The sequence below is a fragment of the Lepidochelys kempii genome, chromosome 3 (genome assembly GCF_965140285.1).
Source record: "Lepidochelys kempii isolate rLepKem1 chromosome 3, rLepKem1.hap1, whole genome shotgun sequence".
In the NCBI taxonomy this organism is placed as follows: domain Eukaryota; kingdom Metazoa; phylum Chordata; order Testudines; family Cheloniidae; genus Lepidochelys; species Lepidochelys kempii.
The window spans coordinates 57,007,202-57,026,252 of NC_136382.1; the positions used below are offsets into that span (position 1 = coordinate 57,007,202).

General features: G+C 44.1%; 1 protein-coding gene across 11 annotated transcripts in view; it reads left to right on the forward strand.

The window, feature by feature from the left end:
- FAM135A (family with sequence similarity 135 member A) overlaps positions 1-19,051 on the forward strand; it is a 140,554-nt gene that overhangs the window by 106,962 nt on the left and 14,541 nt on the right. For 5 of the 11 annotated variants that reach the window (XM_078852105.1, XM_078852103.1, XM_078852106.1 and 2 more), the window contains 4 exons: positions 1,027-1,187; positions 9,402-9,493; positions 10,302-10,707; positions 11,368-12,000. In XM_078852105.1, the coding sequence (XP_078708231.1) occupies positions 1,027-1,187; positions 9,402-9,493; positions 10,302-10,707; positions 11,368-11,744 (1,036 nt within the window). In that variant the 3' untranslated portion in view covers positions 11,745-12,000. Of the gene's footprint in view, positions 1-1,026; positions 1,188-9,401; positions 9,494-10,081; positions 10,206-10,301; positions 10,708-11,367; positions 12,001-15,556; positions 15,655-19,051 lie in introns of those variants that run through there. The other 6 variants (XM_073336370.2, XM_073336367.2, XM_073336368.2 and 3 more) reach the window with 3 other exon arrangements.

Genomic DNA, 19,051 nt, shown 5'->3' on the forward strand with positions numbered 1-19,051 from the left:
GAAGTGAGCCTCCCATCAGAATATCCCACAGCCCAATAGTTGAGCACTCACCTAAAAGGTGGCAGATTCTATTCAAATTCCTTTTACCCCTCAGGTGGAAGGGGGAATTGAACCAAATGTCTCCCATGTCCCTGGTGAGTACCCTAACAGCTGGTAAATGGTGGGAAATGTTGAAGGAGGGTCTCCTTCCCAGGACCCCATCCTCTTCTTGCTAAAACAACATAGATGCCTAACTCCAAAGATAGTTGCCAGCTGTGAATTGCTAGCAGAGATAGGTATCTCCCTGCAGTCTAGACTTAGGCTATATCTACGCTACAGTACTTACAGTGGTGCACTGTAGTGCTTGTGGTGGAGATGCTCTTAGTCAACAGGAGAGATCTCTCCCATTGGCTTAATAACACTTGCCTCTGCGAAAGGAGGTGGCTATGTTGCTGTGATGCTCAGCATTGCAATGACTAATTCCTTTTGTGCAACCAGGCCTGAGTGCCTGCCTAATCCAAAGTCCAGTAAAGTTAATGGGAGTCTGTACTTACTTTGACTTCCAGTGGGCTTCAGATCAGGCTTTAAGAAAGAATTAAACCCAGTTGTATTCACATTAATATTTCATTTAGATGAATGCTGTTTATTGCACTTGACAGGAATAACTCTAGAATCTTGTGTACCTTTATGATATGCCTCAAAGCCGACCAATTTGCACAGGTGTTTGGAGGATGGAGAGCTTGTGTTTGTGGCTGGGGACTTTATTTGGGGAGAATAGGATTTCATGAGATCTGAGGTGGAAAATTTGGATTTTGGGGACTGACTACTTTTGTTGTTTTGGCACTATTATCTTGGATTGCACTTTTTTAATAATTTGTCATGGGTGCCTAAGTCTGGAATAAATGGTTTTTATGCTTTATATGAACTAAATAAATGAAATATTTAAGTAAAAAGCAGTGGAAAATTATGTTCTTGCAGACCCTACATTTATTGGATTTTAATAAGGTATATAACAGAATTATTATAGTAAGCACTGTTTTGTTCCAGTTTTCTCCAGGCTAAAGAGGAATTAAAGCAACTTAAACTCCCTGGATTTATGTATAGTGATGTTCTCAGACTGGCTTCGTCCGCACCTTATTTCAGCACAGAAGAGGATGAAGGTTCAGAAGATGGAATACATCTCATAGTCTGTGTTCATGGCCTAGATGGTATGCTGTGGTGCTTGTTACTGAATAACAGATCAATTGATCAAGATCAAGTTTTGGTTTTGTTGTTTTGAGCTCTGAGTTAAACCATGTTGAAACAAATATTCATTAAAATGAATTAAGAATGTGATGTTCTTCAAGCAGTGTCCCTATGAGTGCTCCAGTTCAGGTGTGCATGCACCTCTTGAACCCTTGATTGGAGATTTTTCCATTAGCAGTGCCTGTTTGGCCTGTGCCTGCACCCTGTGCCTTCTTGTCCCAGACACTGGGGCTGTATAGTAATGCGTAGGCGAACCACCCTTAGTTCCTTCTGTACCGCGTTGGTCTGAGATGGAGCTTTAGCATGTCCACTTTGAGAGTGCTTCAGCTATTTCGTATTCTAGTTTAGACTATAGTTGTTCGTTAGTATAAGTTAAAGTTAGTTAGCATTAAATAGTAAGAGGATTGTTTTCCTCCTCTTTTTCCCTTTTCGGAGCCTTGTCTTCCTGGCAGGGCATGTCATTAATGGAGTCTGTGTCCAGATCGAGGTGGCACACTTTAGGAAAGATGTGGACAAATTGGAGAGAGTCCAGGGGACATCTAAAAAAAATGGTAAAAGGTTTAGAAAATCTGACCTATGGGGAAAGATTAAGAAACTAGGCATGTTTAGTCTTGAGAAAAGACTGAAGGGGCATTTTCAAATGTGTTAAGGGATGTTATAAAGAGGATGTGATCCGTTGTTCTTTATGCCCACTGAAGGTAGGAAAAGAAGTAATCTGCAGCAAGTGAGCTTTGGGTTAGTTACTAGGAGAAAGTTTCCAACTATAAGGATAGTTAAGTACTGGAATAGACTACTAAGAGAAGTTTTTTGGAATCCCCATTATTGGAGGTTTTTAAGAATAGACTAGACAGATACCTGTCAGGGATGCTCTAGGTATACTTGCTCATGCCTTAATGCAGGAGGAAGTACTCTGAAGACCTCTCGAGATCCTTCCAGCCCAACATTTCTATAATTCTTCTTCAAGTGATTGTACTTATGCATTTTGTTCTTGGTGTCTATGTGCCCACGAACAGCTGTCAAAACTTTTTCCCTCAGTGGTACTTGTTGGGCAGCTCAAGCACCATCTGCTGTTGTATGCCATTGCGTATAGGTATAAAGGGCAGAGCTGCCCCCGGCCTCCCTCAGTTCCTTCTTACTGCCCATGATGGTCATTGGAACCCCTGTTCATTGCAGAACAATTGTGTCTCTTCTCTGTATATATGGTATAGTTGTAGTTTAGTACTTGTTATAGTTAGTAAGTGTTAGTTGTTTTGTTTTAAAAAACAAAATTTTATGTGTGTATATGTATTCTGCTGCCGGCACTGAGGCATGCCCCGGTTGCTGGGCTTCAGGCCATGAGCTTCCTGCTCAAAACCTATGCTGGTAAACGACCCACATTGTAGTTGAGTGTGAGAGAGGAGCAAATACACTGGTGCCAGATTAGCTAGGAATTCAAGCCTAGGACAACAAAGAATAAGGAGGCTAGGCTGAAGTTGCTGCTAATGGAGGTGGTGCTCAGACCATCCTGGGAGCTATCCTGGTCAAACCTGCTGTCAAGTGCTTAGCTTCAGTTAGAAGTGCGCCTCCACAACTGTCGGAGTCCTGGGACTCTTTCACCTGTGCCTCGGAAGAAGTATAAATCTTCCAAAGAGTATCTGACCAGGGGAAGATCTCTACCCTCCAAGCATGGAAAGAGGGGTGAGAGGTAGTCGAGTAGAGTGCAACTGAAATCTAAGCACGCCTCCTCCAAATCAGTGTCTAATTCAGCACAATTGGCTATGTGCTGGAGAAGATACTGTTGAGTCCAGTGCCAAAAGCATCAACTTCAGCGGCATCGCAGCAGACAGATATGGTCTCAGTGCCAACTACCCCAGAGTCCTTTGCAGCAGCAAGGAATTTACTCTACCTCTGAGTACTGGTGTCACTGGTGGTTCAGGAGTCACATCCCTCTGGACTACTGAAACAGCTGACACCAACGCCAGCGATACAGCATGCAATACTACACCAGCTGCTTATTTCCCAGATAGTCAGATCATCAGTACTGTCCTAAGGGGAAGCCAGCAATGGTTGCGACTCTCTGCCCATCGCCAAGTTCTCTGCTCCAGTCCCCGGCACTGGCTTGAGGAACCCCTCCATGATTGGAGGAAGGGGAATTTCTCTTCATCTGACTCAGAAGTGGCATCTTATATCTCTCAGCCTCAGAGCAGGATCTACCGGTCCCCACCTAGATTCTCCTTCTCCACATTCCTTCGTGACCCCACAGTGGGAGCTACTGGGAACATGGCCAGGAGGTCACTGGAGTTTGGCCCCTTATCAATGGCCATTTTAGAACCCGTGGGGGTTCCCCCAACTTCTACGTCCTCTTCTTGTCAAGCCTACTCTGTGCCCTAATCCAGGTGGGTTAGTCCTTTCACCAAGCTGCTCCATCTCAAGTGTTCGGGCCCAGTACTGACTGTCAAGAAGAGGCGCTTAGGAAGAAGAGGAGCAGCCTGTGGAAGTTCAGCTACTTCCAGTCTTGGCTTCATGCTCACCCTCTCTGGAGAAGTTTCTTTCCTTGGAGGCAATTTCACACCTTCCTGATGATTACAAGACCTACCAGGAATTGTTAAAGAGTGTGGCTTTAGACTTGGGCATTCAGATCAAGGAGGTCAGGGAGTCCTTTCATCACCTGACTGACATTTTATCAATGACAGGTCCACCTAGTGTGCAACTGCCAATCAACGAGGTGATATTAGAGCCTATGAAGACACTATGGCAGACCCCATCTTCATTGTCTTGCACCTCAAAGCATGCAGAGCAAAAGTACTATGTGTCCTCTATGCACTATGAGAGTGCGCATCAGGCTTCCCCCCACCCCCAATCAAACGAGGCAAATAAACTGAACTTGTTTGGCATGAAGTTTTATTTTGAGTGGGGAATTGTAGCTTTGAATTGCCAACCAACAGGCTCTGCTGGGGCATTATGATTTTAATTTATGGGGCTCCATGGAGAACAGGGGTAGACTAGTAATGAGAACTTTGGTGCAGGCAGACCTGAAAGTGGCAGACTCAACGGCTAGGACCATGGCTTCTGGGGATGCTATTCAGAGAGCCTCATGGTTACAGTTTTTTGGTCTCCCCTGTGAAACGCAGAATACTATTTAGAACGTGTCTCTTGAGGGTCCTTCTTTGTTCTCAGATCAGACAGACAGGAAGCTCCATGGGCTTAAGGACTGAAGGGACACTTTTAAGTCCATGGGTTTGTACATGCTTTCCCCAATCAGAAAGCACTATCATTCTCAGTAGACGCACCATTTTCCCACTCCACATCCTCATCTTGTCCTTTCAGAGAAGTCCAGAGGTTATAGGTGCAGGCCTCACCCTCCTGCTGCTTCAGCTCCAGCTCTGGGCCTTTCTAGATATCTGGTAAGTGCCAGCAGCAAGTGTGATGGGCCAGTTGGGGAGCCCATATTTCCAGACCCTGCCCCTGTTACATTTGCAAACAGTCCCACTTCCACAGTGCTTGGTCCTGAATTACTTTGGACCAGTGGGTCTTTGAGCACTGTGGAAGTGGGATATACCGTTCAATTTATGTCTATCCCTCCCTTCCCCTCCTCAGGGACCACTCTCACAGGGAGCTCCTCCTTCAGGAGGTACAATCTCTCCTTCAGTTGGGGGCCATAGAGGAGGTTCCATGCTGCCACAGAGGGATGGAGTTTTATTCCCCGTTTCCTGATCCTGAAAGCAATGGGGGATTCAGATCAATTTTAGACCTGCGTCAACCCAACAAATTATTAAAGATAAAGTTTTGCATGGTCACTCTAGCTTCTGTTGTCCCTGTCCTGGACCCTGGAGACTGGTATGCTACCCTTGACTTAAAAGATACCTAATTCCATGTGGCAACCAACCAAGCTCACAGGAAGTACCTCAGATTTCTGGTGAATCAAAATCATCAGTTCACTGTACTACCATTTGATCTGTCAGCAGCTCTCAAGGTCTTTACAAAAGTTATTGCAGTAGTAGCTGCCTTCCTCAGAAGATCAGGAGTCCAAGTTTATCCCTGTTCGAACAACTGGTTGTCAAGGGCTGATCCAGACTGCAGGTGTGATTCAGTGTATCTCTGATCTAGTCAACATTTACTGCTTTAGGACTGCTAGTCAATGCAGAGAAGTTTCCTCTCCCCAGTTCAGAGAACAGAGTTTATGGGGGCTGTACTAGACTTGAATCAAGCCAGAGCTTTTCTTCTGAAATCAAAGTATCAGGCAATTTGATCAGTTATTATAGATCTCAAAGCTCAACAAATCCCAAAAGCACGAAACTGTTGGAGGCTTCTGGGACATACATGGTTCAATACACCAGACTGCCCCTCAGAATTCTTCAGGGTTGGCTAGTCTCAGTCTACTCACCGAGCTGTCTCAATTTAGACATAGTGGTGAGGATACCCTCTCATGTCCCTTCCTCCCTTGACTGGCTGGACTTGTCCACCAATGTACATATGAGTGTTCCCTTAGCCCATCTGAGACCAATGCTCACATTCGTGTCAGACACATCTGCCCTTGGGTTGGGGGCCCATCTGGATTCTCTACAGAATCATGGGTCTATTGTTTGCAGAGGACTTAGCTTTACACTTCAATGTCAGAAAGCTGTCAGATTTGCATGCCATCTTGCTCCAGATCAAGGGAAACAGCCTGTTAGTCCTTACAGACAGCACACTGGCAATGTCTTACCTCAACAAGCAGAGAGGAGCCCATTTGTCTCCACTGTTGAGGCATCTCTGCTTTGGGAGCACTGCATTGCCAACTTGATTGATCTGGAAGCTTCTTACCTACCGGGGATCCAAAATGATGTGGCAGATTACCTGAGCACATAGTTTGAGTTACCATGAGTGGTATCTTTGTCCAAATATTTCCAGATACATTAGTGAAATCTCCACTCTCACTTCCTTTATACTTGGACCTAATCTCCCTGTGATGGAGGGCGCTTCCTGCTGGCTGTCCCGGGGATTAGCTCTGCTAGCCAGTGTGCCGCCTTCTTGTGATGTCTCACTGCCTGGACCCATGTCATTCCCAAGAACCATGGCATCCTCTTCAGGACACACCCTCCAGCTGTGCAACACTCTGTGCTCCCCCTCTTCTGGGGGAATGTATTGGAGTCTAAGTGTCCAGCCACTTCCTCAGTGGGGATGAGGGGAGGACCCGGGCCTGCTTACTACTCCGGGTTCCAGACCAGGGACCCTGTAGATGGCAGCCACATGCTGTGTCCCCACCAGCTTCCCCTTCCTGGGCCACGTCCCTGCAGCCCCAGCACCTTCTCCGCCCTTATCTCAGGATCTCAGCATAACAGTTTTAGCAGTCAGCCAGGAGGTGTCTTTCTCTTTCCTGATCCTATCCAGCACTTCTCTGTCCAAGGTGCTAACTTTCTTCCTCCTGCAAGGCAGCCTGGTCTCCCTCCTCAAGCTCTAGGAAACAAATAACTGCACCTGTCCTGCCCTGCAGCTCTTTTCATATGGGCCTGCCAGGCCCTGGTTGGCTGCTCATCGCAGCCCCTCTCCTATTGGCTCCCTAGGGCTCCATTAACCCCTTACAGGCCAGTGTGGGGCGGTCGCCCCATTACACTCCCAAAATCATAGTCACGTACTCCACCTGATCCTGCAGTCTCTCCATTTAATTGTATAAATGCTCCATTGCTAGACATTAGAGAGCAGTCTTTCTCAAAAGAAGTTCAAGAGATCCTGCTAAATAGTAGAAAGCCTTTTACTCGGACTACTTACCTCTCTAAGTGGAGATGTTTTTCCAACAGGTCTCTCCATTACACAGTATCACCTTCCCATTCTTCCATTTAACACATACTAGATTACTTATTGGAGCTGAAACCACCAAGGTTAAGCTGTTACTTTTCTATCAAGGTACATGTGGCAGCTATTTCAACTCTCTACCCTAAAATGGATAACTGATCTGTTATTTTTGTAATGACATGTCCATAAGGTTTTTGAAAGGTCTAGTCAAATTATATCATCAGGTGCAAGACCCCATTCTCCCAGGAGATCTAAACTTAGTGTTGTCAAGACTTATGCGTCCCCATCTGAACCTTGCTACTTACTTTCTACTACTTCTATCAATGAAGGTGGCATTTTTGGTTGCCATCACCTCAGCCACAAGAGTAGAACAGCTGCATGCCTTAATGATCCCTATATGATCTTCTTTAAGGACAAGGTTTACCTGTGTCCTCATCTGAGGTTTATCACAAAGGTGGTGTCCTCTTGCCATATCAACCAGCCAATGTACTTACCTGTATTCTGACCACAGCCACATTCGAGTAGGGAAGAGGAATGTATGCACACTCTGGACATCAGAAAAGCTATGGCATTCTACCTGGACAGAAGTCCTCCCAACTGTTTGTCCTTTTATTCTCTCTGCCACAGCTACAATCAGCCTCCACTCAGAAAATTTCTTCCTGGATAGCCTCCTGTATATGCATGTGCTATGAACTGGCTAATGTAACCCTGCCACAGGTCATTCAGTGAGATCACAATCGGCCTCAGTGGCTTTTTCTAGCACATGTTCCAGTTGTGGACATTTGTAGAGCGGCAAATTCATCCTCAGTCCACACATTTGCATCCCATTGTTAGGACTAGCGACAATGGTAGACTTGGACAAGTTCTACAATCTTTATTGAAATAAACTCCGAGTTTCATGGCTTGTGAGTCACCATAGAATCATAGAATATCAGGGTTGGAAGGGACCCCAGAAGGTCATCTAGTCCAACCCCCTGCTCAAAGCAGGACCAATTCCCAGTTAAATCATCCCAGCCAGGGCTTTGTCAAGCCTGACCTTAAAAACCTCTAAGGAAGGAGATTCTACCATCTCCCTAGGTAACGCATTCCAGTGTTTCACCACCCTCTTAGTGAAAAAGTTTTTCCTAATATCCAATCTAAACCTCCCCCACTGCAACTTGAGACCATTACTCCTCGTTCTGTCATCTGCTACCATTGAGAACAGTCTAGAGCCATCCTCTTTGGAACCCCCTTTCAGGTAGTTGAAAGCAGCTATCAAATCACCCCTCATTCTTCTCTTCTGCAGGCTAAACAATCCCAGCTCCCTCAGCCTCTCCTCATAACTCATGTGTTCCAGTCCCCTAATCATTTTTGTTGCCCTTCGCTGGACTCTCTCCAATTTATCCACATCCTTCTTGAAGTGTGGGGCCCAAAACTGGACACAGTACTCCAGATGAGGCCTCACCAATGTCGAATAGAGGGGAACGATCACGTCCCTCGATCTGCTCGCTATGCCCCTACTTATACATCCCAAAATGCCATTGGCCTTCTTGGCAACAAGGGCACACTGCTGACCAAGAGTGGAATGCACATGTTCAATGACTCAAAGAAGAAAAAAGTTATTAACCTGTTCAATAACTGTTGTTCTTTGAGATGTGTTACACATATCCATTCCACAAACTGCCCTCCTACCCTCTACATTGAAGTTCCAGCAAAAAAGAAACTAGTGGGGCCTGGGGACAGCTCTGACCTTTATACGTGTACACAGTGATGCACAGCAGCAGAGGCTCTCGAGCCACCCAAAGGGTACCACAGAGGAAAAATGTTTCCAACAGCAGGGCACGCAGACACCAAGAGTGGAATGGATGTGTACAACACTTCTTGAAGAACAACAGTTACTGAACAGGTCAGTAACCTCTTTTTTTATAATCCATTTTGCCTTTCTACTTTACTAATCCTTATGTAGTGCTGCTTCTAACTGGTCCCTTACTCCTCTCTCCCATCCCTCAAATTCTCTAATCCTTCCTTCCTCCTCCCCCAGTCTGAGTTCATTTCACTGAATTTTATCAAAATTAGTTAGTACTTAGTTGTACTTTTTGCCTTAACATCCAGTGAATGTAAAATATTATACACATAGTCACCAAAACTTAACTACGTAAGTTCTGGGTTTTCTAAAATGGCTGTGAGCTTTGTGTCATTTCTGTAGATTGTGATTCTATCATTGTGTTTGGTTTTGCTACTACAGCATCAGAGGTCTTAATTAGTTTTAATTTTGATATGGTAAAATATAAAATTTGCATTAGTTTGTTGGGGAATGCCAGTGCTGCAGTTGTCTGTCTGTCCATTTTGTCTGTCTTGTTTCTAAATTAGTATATTTACCTTGTTAAATAGCAAGATCACTTTTGTCATAGCAAGCCTTTTAACCTTTTTTGTTTGTTTGTTTTAAGGTAATAGTGCAGATCTAAGATTAGTGAAGACTTATATTGAGCTTGGACTACCTGGCGGACGAATAGATTTTCTTATGTCTGAGAGGAACCAGGTATTTGTAAACAACAAAAGGATTTTCATACAACAAATTAAATTGTATACATTTTTAAAAAATGTTTTCTTAAGTTACCATTATTATTGTATTGTAATAAATTTAGACCCTGATCCTGCAGAAGTATCCATATAGACAGACTGCTTAGCCATTTTAGATAACTGTTGTAATTGGGGAGACTAAATGGTCATAAAATGGTCGATGCAAGTGAATCCCTTTGCAGAATCTGAGGTTTAATTTTATTATACACTAAGCCCTAGTTTACCCTAGGAATTGAGGTCAAATTTAGCAGCGTTAAATCAATTTAACCCTACACCTGTCCACACGACGAAGCCCTTTTTTTCGACTTAAAGGGCTCTTAAAATTGATTTCCTTACTCCACCCCCAACAAGGGAATTAACCCTGAAATCGGCCTTGCCGGGTTGAATTTGGGGTACCGTGGACGCAATTAGACGGTATTGGCCTCCGGGAGCTATCCCAGAGTGCTCCATTGTGACCGCTCTGGACAGCACTCTCAACTAGCATGCACTGGCCAGGGAGACAAGAAAAGGCCCGCGAACTTTTGAATTTGATTTCCTGTTTGGCCAGCGTGGCAAGCTGCAGGTGAGTGCAGAGCTCATCAGCAGAGGTGACCATGCAGCGCTCATCAGCAGAGGTGACCATGATGGAGTCCCAGAATCGCAAAAGAGCTCCAGCATGGACCAAACAGGAGGTATGGGATCTGATCGCTGTTTGGGGAGAGGAATCCGTGCTATCAGAACTCCGTTCCAGTTTTCGAAATGCCAAAACCTTTGTCAAAATCTCCCAGGGCATGAAGGACAGAGGCCATAACAGGGACCCGAAGCAGTGCCGCGTGAAACTGAAGGAGCTGAGGCAAGCCTACCAGAAAACCAGAGAGGCGAACAGCCGCTCTGGGTCAGAGCCCCAAACATGCCGCTTCTATGATGAGCTGCATGCCATCTTAGGGGGTTCAGCCACCACTACCCCAACCATGTTGTTTGACTCCTTCAATGAAGATGGAGGCAACATGGAAGCAGGTTTTGGGGACGAGGAAGATGATGATGAGGAGGTTGTAGATAGCTCACAGCAAGCAAGTGGAGAAACCAGTTTTCCCGACAGCCAGAAACTGTTTCTCACCCTGGACCTGGAGCCAGTACCCCCTGAACCCACCCAAGGCTGCCTCCCAGACCCGCCAGGCAGAGAAGGGACCTCTGGTGAGTGTACCTTTTTAAATAGTATACATGGTTTAAAAGCAAGCGTGTTTAATGATTAACTTGCCCTGGCATTCGCGGCCAGTACAGCTACTGGAAAAGTCTGTTAAAGTGTCTGGGGATGGAGCGAAAATCCTCCAGGGACATCTCCATAAAGGTCTCCTGGAAGTACTCCCGAAGCTTTTGCAAAAGGTTTCTGGGGAGGGCAGCCTTATTCCGTCCACCATGGTAGGACACTTTACCATGCCAGGCCAGTAGCACATAGTAGGGAATCATTGCAGAACAAAGCATTGTAGTGTTTGTTTGCTGGCATTCAAACAACATCCGTTCTTTATCTCTCTGTGTTATTCTCAGGAGAGTGATATCATTCATGATCACCTGGTTGAAATAGGGTGCTTTTCTTAAGGGGACATTCAGAGATGGTCTGTTCCTGCTGGGCTTTGCCTGTGGCTGAACAGAAATGTTTTCCGCTGTTAGCCACAGGGAGGGGCGAGGGGAGAGGGGCTAGCCACGTGGTGGGGGGAGGCAAAATGCAACCTTGTAATGAAAGCACATGTGCTATGTATGTAATGTTAACAGCAAGGTTCACCATGAAAGAGTGTACCCATTGTTTTATAAAATGTGTCTTTTTAAATACCACTGTCCCTTTTTTTTCTCCACCAGCTGCATGTGTATCAAGGATCACAGGATCTTCTCCTTCCCAGAGGCTAGCGAAGATTAGAAGGCGAAAAAAATGCACTCGTGATGAAATGTTCTCTGAGTTCATGCTGTCCTCCCACACTGACAGAGCACAGATGAATGCGTGGAGGCAGACAATGTCAGAGTGCAGGAAAGCACAAAATGACCGGGAGGAGAGGTGGCGGGCTGAAGAGAGGGCTGAAGCTGAAAGGTGGCGGCAGCGTGATGAGAAGAGGCAGGATTCAATGCTGAGGCTGCTGGAGGATCAAACTAATATGCTCCAGCATATGGCTGAGCTGCAGGAAAGGCAGCAGGAGCACAGCCCCTGTGTAACCAACCGCCCTCCACCCCAAGTTCCATAGCCTCCTCACCCAGACGCCCAAGAACACGGTGGGGGGCCTCCGGCCACCCAGCCACTCCACCCCAGAGGATTGCCCAAGGAACAGAAGGCTGGCATTCAATAAGTTTTAACCTTTTAAAGTGCGGTGTGGCCTTGTCCTTCCCTCCTCCACCACCCCTCCTGGTGCTTTTCTCCTCCACCACCCCTCCCAGGCTACCTTGGCAGTTATCCCCCTATTTGTATGATGAATTAATAAAGAATCCATGAAGCAACAATGACTTTATTGCCTCTGCAAGCGGAGATCGAAGGGAGGAGGGGAGGGTGGTTAGCTTACAGGGAAGCAGAGTGAACCAAGGGGGTGGGAGGATTCATCAAGGAGAAACAAACAGAACTTTCACACCGTAGCCTGGCCAGTCATGAAAATGGTTTTCAAAGCTTCTCTGATGCGCACCACGCCCTCCTGTGCTCTTCTAACAGCCCTGGTGTCTGGCTGCACGTAACCAGCGGCCAGGCAATTTGCCTCAACCTCCCACCCCGCCATAAACGTCTCCCCCTTACTCTCACAGATATTATGGAGCACACAGCAAGCAGTAATAACAGTGGGAATATTGGTTTTGCTGAGTCCATAAACTGCGCCAGCGCGCTTTTAATCGTCCAAATGCACATTCTACCACCATTCTGCACTTGCTCAGCCTGTAGTTGAACAGCTCCTGACTACTGTCCAGGCTGCCTGTGTACGGCTTCATGAGCCATGGCATTAAGGAGTAGGCTGGGTCCCCAAGGATAACTATATGCATTTCAACATTCCCAATGGTTATTTTCTGGTCTGGGAATAAAGTTCCTTCCTGCAGCTTTTGAAACAGACCACAGTTCCTGAAGATGCGAGCGTCATGTACCTTTCCCGGCCATCCCATGTTGATATTGGCGAAACATCCCTTGTGATCCACCAGTGCTTGCAGCACTATTGAAAAGTACCCCATGCGGTTTATGTACTCGCCGGCTTGGTGCTCCGGTGCCAAGATAGGCATATGGGTTCCGTCTATGGCCCCACCACAGTTAGGGAATCCCATTGCAGCAAAGCCATCCACTATGACCTGCACATTTCCCAGAATCACTACCCTTGATATCAGCAGCGCAGTTATTAGCATTGGCTACCTGCATCACAGCAGCCCCCACAGTAGATTTGCCCACTCCAAATTGATTCCCGACTGACGGGTAGCTGTCTGGCGTTGCAAACTTCCACAGGGCTGTTGCCACTCATTTCTCAACTGTGAGGGCTGCTCTCACCTTGGTATTCTTGCGCCTCAGGGCAGGGGAAAGCAAGTCACAAAGTTCCATGAAAATGCCCTTACACATGCAAAAGTTTCGCAGCCACTGGGAATTGTCCCAGACCTGCAACACTTTGCAGTCCCACCAGTCTGTGCTTGTTTCCCGGGCCCAGAATTGGCGTTCCACAACGTGAACCTGCCCCATTAGCACCATGATGCCCACATTGCCAGGGCCCATGCTTTGAGATAAGTCTGTGTCCATGTCTTCATCACTCTCGTCACCGCGCTGACATCGCCTACTCGCCCGGTTTCGCTTTGCCAGGTTCTGGTGCTGCATATACTGGTGGATAATGCGTGTGGTGTTTAATGTGCTCCTAATTGCCAAAGTGATCTGAGCGGGTTCCATGCTTGCTGTGGTATGGCATCTGCACAGAAAAAAGGTGCGGAACGATTGTCTGCTGTTGCTCTTACGGAGGGAGGGGTGACTGACGACACGGCTTACAGGGTTGGCTTACAGGGAATTAAAATCAACAAAGGGGGTGGCTTTACATCAAGGAGAAACAAAAACAACTGTCACACAGAATGGCCCCCCAAGGACTGAACTCAAAACCCTGGGTTTAGCAGGCCAATGCTCAACCCAATACTCAACTCAATGAGCTATCCCTCCCCCGGTATTTCAGGCAGGACTGAATCTCCATTAAACTTTTTAAGGTGCCCCTGACAGACCTCACCAAAACAATTGTCGGCAGTTGATTTCATGGAGGGAGGGAGGGAGCGGGGAGCAAATGAATACAAAACAAATCTGGTGTATTTCTTGTTTTGATCCACTTCATCGATCTTTTACATCTTTGTCTGGCAGCAGATGGTGCAGTAGGACTGCTGGCCATCCTCATCTCCTAGCTGCTCGCCATAAGACGGTACAATAGGACTGCTGGCGGGACTAAAGAGAATGATCTGGTCAAGTCACTCCTATTTTAGTCCCTGCACCCATGTCTGCCCTGGCGCTCCTGACCGACCTTACCGAGGCGGCCAGGAGCACCTCAGACATGACGACGATGGCTATCAGACCTATTGCACCGTCTCCTGCCACAAGGCAATGGGTTGCTGCTGTGTAGCAATGCAGTACCGCATCTGCCAGCACCCAGGAGACGTACGGTGACAGTGAGCTGAGCGGGCTCCATGCTTGCCATGGTATGGCGTCTGCACAGGTAATTCAGGAAAAAAGACGCAAAACAATTGTCTGCCGTTGCTTTCACAGAGGGAGGGAGGGCCTGACGACATGTACCCAGAACCACCTGCAACAATGTTTTTGCCCCATTAGGCATTGGGATCTCAACCCAGAATTGCAATGGGCGGCGGAGACTGCGGGAACTGTGGGATAGCTACCCACAGTGCAATGCTCCGGAAGTCGATGCTAGCCTCGGTACTGTGGAAGCACTCGGCCGAGTTAATGCACTTAGAGCATTTTGTGTGGGGGGGACACACAATCGACTATATAAAAACGATTTCTAAAAAACCGACTTCTATAAATTCGACCTAAATTCCTAGTGAAGACATCCGCTAAAGCAATTATACAAACTGGCATGACCTTGCTAAATATATATTATAATTTATACATATTATATAAATTAATACATCTCTATAGAGCATTTAGAGATATAGTAATATAATCTGCAATCCTCTCTTCTTCTCAGCATAATAACCAATTAAGACTAGAACACCCCTAATTTTTTCCCATCTTAGCTGACAGGAGCGAAGCCCAGGGTGGGAAGAAAGAAGAGCTAATGTTTTATGGAACAGAGTCTGAGAACCACAAAATAGTCAGCCTTTCCTTTTTTATTCTTTTTTTTTTTTTTTTTTTTTTGGTCATTGCATTGCAGTATTGGTATTATGATGATAAATCAGTAGCAATTACCAATCTTATATATCTTTGGTTTTGTTTAAAATAGTTTTCAAATGACTTTAGCTTGAAAAAAGTATAGCTGACATTTTAATATGATTTTTATCCAATTACAATACATGTTCTAGATGTACTTCAGATAACCAGTCATTAATGGATTTAAGGTGAAACAACTCGTTCGATCTCAGTCCACAGCCACTGTAACTTGTTGCTATTAATTAGTGTAGAGAAGCAGCCCTAGATTGAAATAAGGGCCGTTTTTTCACACTTTGAAATAAGAGAGAGGTGCATACAGTAAATTGCCTCATATTATCATTTCAGTTACAGTGTGGCTTAATCTGGGATATGTGGTTTGTCTTTTCTCTGTCCAGCTGATGAGAACTGTGCATATGTGATAGAGGTTAGACTAGCGGTACTGTTAATATTAGTTTTGGTGCTCTTTGGAGCAAAGTACTTATCATAAAATGATGTACAGACAGTTTATTCCTTCCTCCCAAAAAACCCTATCCAGGAAGGGGCTGCAATGTTGTGTTCTGATATCAAAGTTAGTATGCATGTTTTTATATGTGTGTTTAGTTGTTATATATTTGATTAATAAGAATTTATACTGAATGTAAAATAACTCACTGTATTTGGAACATACGTAATTATTTTTCCTTTCTACAGAATGATACCTTTGCTGATTTTGATTCCATGACTGATCGCCTTTTAGATGAAATAATACAATATATTCAAATTTACAACCTAACAATTTCAAAAATCAGGTAATACCTATGTTGTATATTACTTTATTTCTATAAAATATATAATACCCACTAGAAAGTACATGATTAGTTGTCCTAAACTGTCATACAATTACTTGATAATCAGGTACAAAAAAGATGGGGTTGGGGGAAAACATACCAAAATGAGGGTAAGAGAAAATTAAATGATGTGGGCTTCTAAATGAAAAACAAACAAAAGAAGTTTTAATACACAATATTAAAACTATAAATAGTGTTATGGCTTCAGGTTACGTTTAAAAATTTAACAGTCTGCAACATCTTAAAAGGAAAATTTCTTCGTCAGTAACTGAAATTCTCAGAATATAATATATTAACTTTTAGATCCACACTGTGGGAATTAGTGTGATGGGCTCTGCAATCCTGGAACCATTTAAAGTAGTCTAGCTTTAAGGTCTAATGTTAAGGATTTAGACAGCACTACAAGCTGTTGCGTCATAGGCATCATGGGCTGATTGTAATGTATTCTGGGCCTTCCTGGATTATTGCCTTCAGTAACCTGTCTGAGAACATCAAGGAGGAGATATGTCATGAGGAGGATCTCATTTCCTAGGTGGATGCCATACCATACCATCAATCCTTGTTAACTGACAATACTCATGGAGGCACCAGTTGCCAGCTCCATATTTAAAGTTGTGTTTTGGTTTGCACTTTAAGAAAGAATTCATGCTTTTTATTATGAGTTCACAATTCAGAACTATTGTTTTAGGCTCTCTGCAAACTCAGATATTGCTGCACAGGTTACACTTGAAGTTTTGAAGTTTTTCCTCATAACAGTAACAGCTGGCTAATATTTTTAATGAAAGCTGAGAGAAAACAACTGAGTCTGTCCACACCCCATGCTTTGGGAAATGCTGTTCCTCTGCCTTTTCAAAGGTCCAGTCTGCTCAGCAGTAAGACTCTTGAGGAGACTGAAGGAAACCAGAGCAGCTCAGTTTTTAGAGGGGTTTCATCTTACTATTAGGCAAAGACAACTTCCTTCAAGTATCATAGGAACTATACCCAGTATCACATGGAAATACCCAGCAGGAGTGTCTTCTGAACAGCAAAAAAAAAAAAAAAAAAGTGGCCCCATTCTGCTTGTTAACTTAAAGGGGTACAGCACAAAGAGAAAATATCTTCATTTCCAGGTTCTCCAGGACTGCTTCATCCTCTAGAAAGTAGCAGTTTTGATATCTTAGTAGAGAGCCCATTCCCAGTCCATGCACATGCTCTTCCCCTTGTCCCATTCTTCTTCTGCATCATTTCACAAACATAGGAAGTGATCTGTCTGCATCCAGTTTCTGCATCAGATATGAGTTTCATCTATATCAAACTATGTACTTTTAATTTGTTTTCACAAAGTCTCATAGCATCCTTGGGGAGATTAGAGTGCATAAACAGTGTGTCTGGAGCAACTGTTTAGAAGGACCCAAAACCTTTCAGATGCCCATTTCCCCATTCATTCTTTCTTTGAGGAAAAGTCCAAAGGGAAACTGATCTGTTCAGAGAGTCCAAATGGCTAAAACTCAGTATCCAGGCCTGTTATGAGAAGGTAAGAGTTCAACACCAGAAATACCTTTAAGTCCCTTTCCACTAAGGTAGCAGACATCTCCATAATTTATCTGTGTAATGTACCTAACTGAAGTTAGTATGGCTGTCTTTCAGTATTTAATTCACACATATAACCAACAGTATTTTTTTTACTCTAGAACTATGAGAGTACCTGAATAGATAGAACTCCATTACATGCTTGTTTCAGGAGGGCACTACTTCAGTTTGTATTTAGTTAACCATTCAGCTGTCATCCTCTAGACTTCTACTTTTTGTTAATGTGGGTGTCTCTTAGAGACAATTGCATGAGGAAAAAAGGAAAAATATGTATTAACCCAGTAATTAGAGTTCTCTGAATATAGTGCCTCTACAAATCGACACTAAACCTTCATTCTTCCCCACTTCTCTTGGAGTTTGAGATGGTTTAGATGAAAGAAAGAGCAGCTCAAGACATTTACAGGAACAGGCCTTTTAGAATGGTAGTTACTGCCTAATTCCTATGCACCCCCTAATGACTAAACTGGTTTAGAATGGTTTTCAGGATCACAAGGGCATGGCTCACAACTCCTACAATGAGGATCTGCACAAACAATTATATGAGAGAATAGCAGACTTTAATTCTTTCATAATTACTAAAAGTCCTTTCCAGCCCTACATTTCTGTGATTCTATTATTGTTCAGTTAATACATAGATGGACTGACATCAAATACCATGGGGAGCAGGGACAGTGAAGTGCCATCCACTGAGACAGCATTTTAAAAGGTTACCTTTTGGAAGGCAGTACTATGTAAATGATGCAGAGCCAGCAAGTCAAAATATATATCACACTACAAAATCCTTAACAGAAATAACACTTCTATAGGGCTTTATGCCTGGCAGTGACTTATATAAGGACTCCCAGAACTCCTGTGTTCAAGTTACACAAATGTATCGTTCTTAATTTTAGTCTTTTATAATGTTGTCCTTGTGAAAAGTGCTGGATAGGCATCTCTGAAGACTGTCTCTTATTTATGTAGAGAGCTAATGCATGATGAACAGTGGCAGTACAAAGTTAGTACTGCCACACTATACTACCAGTTAGTACGCCACACTATAATACCAGTATAGCTTGTCAAACTGATGTAATCTACCAGAAGTGTGGAAGGCTAGCTTATTTTCCGTGTTCATTTAATTCTTGGCTTATCTCCTGAGACTGCTTTCAAGGGTGCCAGTTGTGGTTTTTTTATTATATAGACATATGTCCTCTATGATTGGGTTGACATTTGATTTCTTTCACACACAAATTGACAAAAAATTAGCTTGGCAGCAAAATTTATTACTAATCTGGGATGGAGTTTGAATGGTGATCAATAGAATGGAAGGTTATATATCCTATTAACAGTACTCATAGGGGAACAAAAGCATATAGAATGAATACATTTTAGTAATCAACTAAAGCACATGCTTTTTTCTCTAAATACAGACAAACAGAGCAAGGCAACACACAGTCAGTCTATTTTGAAAAGCTGCATATCTACAGTGGACTGCTTAGAAAGATTTGCAAAACAGAATAGTGAATTAATGGAAAAATGCAGCTCCAGTTCCATTAATATATTAAGAATAATGCATGACTGAGGCAGTAAGTTTGGCAGAGGACTCAGGGAAGGCCTGGATTCCATAATGTCCCTTTTTTCCCCCTTTGAATTCTGTAACTTAATGTTTTTCGGAGACTCTGCTGAGGTTGAAGAATTTCGGCTGGTTTCCCAGAGGCCAGTGCTTATTAAGTCCTGTCTAGACTGGAAAAATAGGTTGTGTTTTTAAAATGTTAGCAAACACGTTATAATTAAAATGTTTAAACACTGGTTT